Source organism: Drosophila santomea, chromosome 3R (genome assembly GCF_016746245.2).
Source record: "Drosophila santomea strain STO CAGO 1482 chromosome 3R, Prin_Dsan_1.1, whole genome shotgun sequence".
In the NCBI taxonomy this organism is placed as follows: Eukaryota; Metazoa; Arthropoda; class Insecta; order Diptera; family Drosophilidae; genus Drosophila; species Drosophila santomea.
This window is the reverse complement of record NC_053019.2, coordinates 1,446,832-1,454,178: the sequence shown is the minus strand read 5'-3', so window position 1 is coordinate 1,454,178 and position 7,347 is coordinate 1,446,832. Positions and strand designations below refer to the sequence as shown.

The window sequence follows — 7,347 nt, the reverse complement described above, 5'->3', positions numbered from 1 at the left end:
TAAAGCGAATTAAATGATTATTTTTACAATCATTTCGCAGTATTATAGACTATTGTTTTTATTACCAATTTCTTCCTTTTCAGTTTAAAGAGGATTATACCAAAACACATTACTTAAAATGAAAGACGACTGACACATATGAATATACATGTTTCTTGTTCTCGTTTTCAATTTTCAGCACTATCCAGTTAAAAATATTATTATTCTTATGGCACTCACAGTTATAGTATACTCATTTACTATATGTTCTTAGAGAAAGCTTAATAATTGAAGCACGTAATTCATTGGTACACATATATTTTTAACATTATAAACAATTTACAGCCGGTGCTGGTTAATAATAAATGGGTTACTGGTTACTAATAAATGAGAAATTTTATGGCCAAGAACATCATATAATATACAATATCTTTAGTCCATTTACTTTTTGGCCTTGGCCTTGGGTTTTGGAGCCGTGGAAGATGATGCCTTTTTCGAGGCAGTTGTTTTTTTTTTAGCTTTGATTAAACCATCCAGCTCGATGTTGTCCTCTTCTTCGTCTTCCTCTGAAGATATTTGGCATCCAGCTCCGCTCTCTTCGCCTAAGTAATCATCATCCGCGCGACTAGCCTCTGATTTTTTCTTTTTGATACCAGCTTGAGCGGAATAGGAGTATGCCATAACCTCCTTGTTGTAGGATCGCGTTAAAGCAGCTTTAACCCTCCCATCAACTGCATCTAGGGGGGATTTCTTGCCAGGCCAGGAGGTAAGCTCGACCAGCGAGTCCAGATCCTCGCGGAGTAGATGGTAATCCTTCATAACCTCTAAAGCATCGGACACTCCCACCTGACCACTCTTTGCCAGAGGTCGCACAATATTATCGAGAAGAAAGGGGGCGTAATCCAGCCTCACAGATAGTCTTGAACCCGAGGTGCAGACCCTAGTGTGATCGTGCAGCTCCTGGGCAAGCCTTGCACGTTTTCCAGCCTTGGAATTCTTGCCCAGCCACCCAGGAAAGTTAATCTGTCCAGTGAAGTGACCACACATGTGCTCGCCAGGAAGGACCGAGCTAAAAAAGGCCTGAGTGGGCAAAAGACTCCAAGCTGAATTCGCTCGAATTCGCTTATCTACGAGGTCACCCAAGCTTAGGGCATCTGCCGTAGCTGCCACCTTGGCCAGGACATCCTTTCTGTAAAGAGCGAAGTTGGTAAATGGGTTCACCCTTGGGTAAACTAGACTTACTTGTTCCCCTGCGGTAGGACCTGGAGATAGTTCTGCTGCACAAAGAGCGGGGCCAGACTGTAGTCGTGAAAAAAAAGGTCGCTCTTGTCGGCGAGGGTCATATGTTTGTGCTCGTCTGCTGTAAAGACCTTTCGCACCACCTCCCAGGGTCCCAGCTTTAAATCCTTGGTGGCAACCTGTTGCCCTGATTTTTGGGAAGCGTCTTCCTTGGCGCTCAGAAGGGCAATGTGGTTAATGGATTGCCGAATATCGTTGTTAGTGGCCGCAATGATTTCTTCCACTTTTGCGGGTGATATCTTTACTTTCTCCTTGAAGCAGATGCTCATTATTTTTCCTTTGATTTGCTCTAGACGAGGTCTCTGGAATCGTAGATCGAAGCAGTAGTTTACCAGGGACCGAATTTTCGGATGGTTTCGATCATTACACATGCAAATAATCGGAATAGAGCTATCCTTGATCAAGGCGATCAGTTCCTGCATACCACCACGGTCCTCGTTACCGGCCATGCCATCAACTTCGTCCATAATGAGCACGTGCTTTCGGGAGACCGCTTGGCCGTTCCCTGTAAAGTAACCGGAAAGGGATTTGTTGCTTAGCAGCGTGGATACTTCATCCTTGAGCAAGCGTTTGCTGCGGGTGTCGGAGGCGTTAAACTCCACCGCATCGAAGCCAAGCTCCTTCACTACTAGAGTCGCCGTCGTGGTCTTTCCTATTCCAGGGGGTCCTGACAGCAGTGCCGCCTTGTAAAAGCTGCCATCGTCGTTCTTGGCCCAAGGATTGAGTCGTTGGGGTTTCTTGTTTCCATCATGGTTTACATACCACTTGGACAGCCAGTTCATCAGCCTAGAAACAGGTAATTATAGTACACATTTAATCCTGCCATAATTAATAAATATAGAATTGCAAATATGTTAATTATTATTAAGCACTAAGCTTTCAGTCTCAACATGTGACTGTTTCGTGTTTTGTTGTCAATAGTTGCTCTGTATAATACATACATCAAAATTATATATTTGAAACTGATAACCCGCCTTTAAATATAAAATATTTTAGTTATTTATACATTTACGTACTTGGTCACGTTGCTGGCGGCACCTGCCTGGCCAACGATTTCTCTTATGCTCGTAGGCTTGTGCTTGTCCACCCAGGCCATCCCGACTACGTCCTGAGTCTTCGGTTCGGCAGTTCTTGGTGTCGGAGCGTTTTCTGTCTGGGAGCTGGGCTCCTTTTTTACTTTCAAGGTAACAGCTGGGACATCATTGAGCTTCTCCTTCATCTCCTTGGAGGAAATGTGTTCTTTCTTGACTTTGTGTTTGGCAATATCATGCATCTCATTAATTCTATGTTTAGTGACCTCCTTTTCCTTCTCCTTTTTATCATGGGACCTTCTAGAAGTCTTGACCTTCTCTGTCTCCTCGCAGCTTTGCTCCTTCTTGGGACTCTTCTTCTCTTCCTTTACCTGCTTTGCCATTCCCGATTTCTCCCTAATTAGATCGAAGAGCCCGTCCTCACTGAGAATGGGTATATTGAGTTCCTCAGCCACAGCCAATTTCTTTGGCCCAGCTTCCTCTCCTATGACCAGATACTTAAGTTTTTTTCCGACCACGGTCATAACCCTTCCGCCATACTCCTTAATCACGGACTCCGCTTCCTCCCGTTCCATGGACTCAAGAACTCCGGTTACGACAAAGGTTAAGCCACTTAGACAATCTGGGGATCCCTTTGGGATTTCCTTGCTGCCTGGGTTCAGGCACGAACTGCGATTTTTGTACTTTTGGTAGAGCACGGCTGAAGCACGTTTACGCTCATAGCGTTCTTCGTCTGTGAGGACACTGGATTCCAGATCTGCAGCAGGCTTCTCCTTCTTTACACGCGGAGTGGAGGCTTTGGAATTGGTTGACTTGGGTTTTGGCGGTTCCGGGCTGCTTTTCTTTGCTCTTTTGGGGGAGGGAGAGCACCTTGTATGCGACTGAACCTTGGACGGGGCAGTGTTTTTGGTACTCTCGTTCAGATCAACTTCCATTAAACTCTGGTCAATGTCCTCGTTTTCGAACTCGAGAACTGCTTTGGTCTTCGGTTTGGGTAGAATCACCCGCTTGGTTTCCCCACCGAAAAGCTCAGCAGGATCCACGTGCCTCTTAAGCTTGGACAGCGCTGGTTTTATGCCGTTTCTGGCCTTCTTTGCATCCGGTTCTGGTGTGGCGGACACCTCGCAGGATGCTGCCTTCGAAGCCTTACGTTTCTTAGTCTCTGGCGGACTGACCTTCTCATCCTCGTCACTGGAAATGATCAAGGCCTTCCTGCGTTTTGGCGCCTTAGACGGCGTCTCTTCATTTTTGTCCTCGGCACTTTTCGGCTTGGCCGGCAGTCGTTTGAAGAAGGTGTCAATGCCCTGGAATAAATGATTTTGTTAACTTGAAGCTTTCACGTTGAACGTGACTGACTCCACAACACTTACGCGTTGCATTACGGCAGGAATGGATTAATTTAAAAGTAATGTTGCGAGTTTCAGGGTACAGAACAGTGTTACCAGATCACAAATCCCTTGTGTCACCGCGTCGCTGGTGATTCAAAGTAATTAGTATTTGACACAACCATAAAAACCGGAATGTTATCGATAGGTCAGTAAATGTGTCCCAGGGCACAAAAAAAACAGAACGCTATAGTCGAGTTCCCCGACTATCTGATACCCGTTACTCAGCTATTGGAAGTGCGAAGGAGAGTCTTCAACACTGACAGTTTTTGGCGGTTTGTGGGCGTTAGAGTGGGCGTGGCCAAAAGTTTTTTTTGGCAAATAGATAGAAATTTACAAGACTAATATAAAAATGAAAAAATATTAATACATTTTTCAAAAGTGTGGGCGTGGCAGCTTTGGGCGGTTTGTGTGCGTTAGAGTGGGCGTGGCAACATGAACCGCTGCGCTTGCGCTGCGTCTATGTTTCTGGAGTCTGTGTGCTTAATCTCAACCTTCTAGCTTTAGTAGTTCCTGAGATCTCAGCGTTCATACGGACGGACAGACAGACGGACAGACAGACGGACGGACAGACGGACATGGCCAGATTGACTCGGCTATTGATCCTGATCAAGAATATATATACTTTATATGGTCGGAAACGCTTCTGCCTGTTACATACTTTTCAACGAATCTAGTATACCCTTTTACTCTACGAGTAACGGGTATAATAAGGTGTCTGAACACTAGGCAAACAGAAACTGGCGTATAAGTAATATACTTTCAGCCATGTATTTCTTGGTGGCCAAGATACGACCTGACAAGCTAAACCAAAATACATACCTATTAAGCACTCAAATGTGAACTTGGACATTGTAATTAAAAAACAAATTTTAACTTATGCTATTGTAGCTGATGTTGCTGCAGCATTAGTCATAAATTATCAAAATTCATTTTTGGATTTAATTAATAGTAAACGAAACGCCGGTTCTATCGAGAGTGTTCGATTTATTTATATATTTCTTGGGCGGTATTTAGAATTTTTGTAGTCGCTTAAAGGCGCCTGTCCAAGATTTGCCACTAAAAAAATTCGTGGCGCCTTTCTATATGAATTCTTTTGTTTTCGACGCTCGTTTTGTGTCCTGAATGCCGTTTTGTTATAAAAGCCAAAACTAGAATCGTTAAAAAGGGTGTATGTTCCAGGCAGAGAGAAGCGTTTTTGATCCTATAAGGTATATATATTCTATAGACGAGTCGATCTAGCCATGTCTGTGTCTCACTGCGTCCATATGAACGTTGTTATCTCGGGAACCGCAAAACGCAGTTTGTTTGATATATTATTCGTTATTATTCCGATTTTAATTTTCGCTTCTACTATCGATTGAACATTTTAGGTCTAAACAGCTGTCACGAAAACACTTTTAAAAATTTTCGGATTATTTTTGACTCCGTTAACCATTCTATAATGTTTTGTCCTTTGAATATAATCTTTTATGATAAATGGTGTTCTAATGGGGTAAACTAAATATTATAAAGAAGATTTATTTAAATTTCTTAAATTTACATATTTTATTATTATTGACACAAGGAAATCGAAAAAATGAAAATAAACCGGTCAATGGCCAGAGCCATATCGCATGCGATTTTTGGTGTGCTTAGCGAAAGCACCTTCCCGATTAGCTGAGACACACCCAATCTAAATTTTACATATATATTAATTTTTCTTTTTAGCGTATGCACCCTTCTTATATGTATAAGGTTAATGTCTTTGCTAGAAATCAAGTGTTGCATTTTAATTTCAAAAGCTTCACTCATTTTATAAGTAATAATAAACGTTTTGCCACGCCCACTCTAACGCCCACGAACCGCCAAAAACTTACACGCTCAAGGTTTTAATTTATTTTCATATTATTAATTTTGTCAAATTTCCACCGATATTCCAGAAAATGTTGAAATTTCTCATTTGCAATTCCACTAGCTGAGTAACGGATATCTGATAGTCGATGAACTCGACTGTAGCATTCTTTGTAAATGGGTGTACCAGATTTTTTGAGAAGTTATCCATATTTACGTTCGGTTTGAAGTCAAGATCTCGTGAGTTATAATAGCTTAAGGAGCTGAGTTTAGAATCGCCTATCTCTGTTATACTTACCACATTTCATCAAAATAATTTATAAAGTTCGTGTCAGTTCTAAGAGAATAATCAAAATAGCCACAAGAAAAACAGAAAGTCCCACGTAACCCCCAAACCATGGTAATGAAATGCAAACCTTGTTAGTCCGAAGCAGCAAATTGTATTTCACAATCAATTTTTAAAGCAAAGAATGCAACTAATCTGCCCACATGCTTTTTCATTTTACATGTTATTTGACATATGCCCCATCAATCTTTCGCTAATGCAAGGAAATCTTATCAAATCAAATCGGAATCACATAATCAACGCCACTTTACATCGCCCCGAAGTCAAATCCCCCGGCACTCTTTGCCCTAATGTTTCGCACAAGCTGTTTAGTTGCATTTACAGGGCATTAGTCCGCCTCCTCCGGTCTACCCGATTTTCCGTTCCTCGGCGGTGGGCAACCCCCTCATTCAACTGATTACACGCGCAATTAAGGGTTGCGGCCGAACCACCCACTCCACCGCCTCCCACCGAACGGCCTTGCTTGCGGCGGTTGCACGTGCTAAACGCCACCGAATGTCACCCTTGGGGCCTATGTAAATAAACACGGGTTAACACCGATTTTGATTAAATTTCACAATCATTAAACAATCAGTTCTGCGGACGGGGGTTAAAAGCAAACCAAATTCTTTGAATTTTTAAGGACTCTAATATATTTATTTGCATTCATTCCGCCCATCGTGAAAGATGAACATGTAAAATGATCAAAGATATGTTTTTTGTTATCTTTGAGCTGGTTGCGCAAAGCATCTTGCTCACAACAAGTTGAAAGTCACCGGAGCGGTGGGGAAAACCGTGGAAAAGGGTTCGATTTTTACACCCAACTAACTGATCCTGACTGATGCAGGACCGCATGGTAAAGTTCCCATACATGGGAACTGAGGGAAGGCCTGAATATATATTGGCTTTGGCAGAAGCTTAACCTATGCATAGCCAGTGAATAAATATACATGGGGGGTGGCGTACCCCCGTCACCCCAGTCACTCCCGTTCGCACGGATATAATACATTTGCATTCGCATTAAGTGAATTCTGCGATTATGTGACGTTATTTGGTTTTTTTGGCAAGAGATTTTATCCCGTGCTGGGGGTATCTCGAGGGCGGAGGAAGGGCAGGGTCGTTACTCTTTCTTTTTGCTAGCCACTAATTCGAGAATCGCGTGTGATGGCGAGCACTTGTTCTCCAGCTCCGCCCTGCTGCCTCATTTATTGATCATTAACACTGATTAATTCCCCCACCTACGCCTCTGACCACCCTTAATCATGATTAATTGTATCAACGCATTATTCTGATTCGATATTTATCAAAATGTCGCAAAATACCGCTTAGCCTTTTATTATGCTTGCTTAGCTGATTAATCTTTTAGCAAAGTTCATGTTGAGGTCGTTGTTTCACTTCGGCCCTTCGGTTTTTGGTTTGGCTTTTTATGCAAATCGACCTCTTTCAGGCTTACCTAACAAAAAATGACCACTTCCTTTGCCTGAAAGTGGCACTT

The 7,347-nt window shown here is 42.6% G+C and overlaps 1 protein-coding gene across 1 annotated transcript; it reads right to left on the bottom strand.

The window, feature by feature from the left end:
- Positions 1 to 280: 280 nt before the first annotated feature.
- On the bottom strand, positions 281 to 3,835 carry LOC120451689 (replication factor C subunit 1). The gene is made up of 4 exons (XM_039635582.2): positions 3,680 to 3,835; positions 2,295 to 3,613; positions 1,222 to 2,064; positions 281 to 1,168 (listed from the first exon to the last, which is right to left on the bottom strand). The coding sequence occupies exons 1-4, from the start codon at positions 3,686 to 3,688 to the stop codon at positions 421 to 423; spliced, it is 2,919 nt and encodes a 972-aa protein (XP_039491516.1). The 5' UTR covers positions 3,689 to 3,835; the 3' UTR covers positions 281 to 420.
- Positions 3,836 to 7,347: the final 3,512 nt, after the last annotated feature.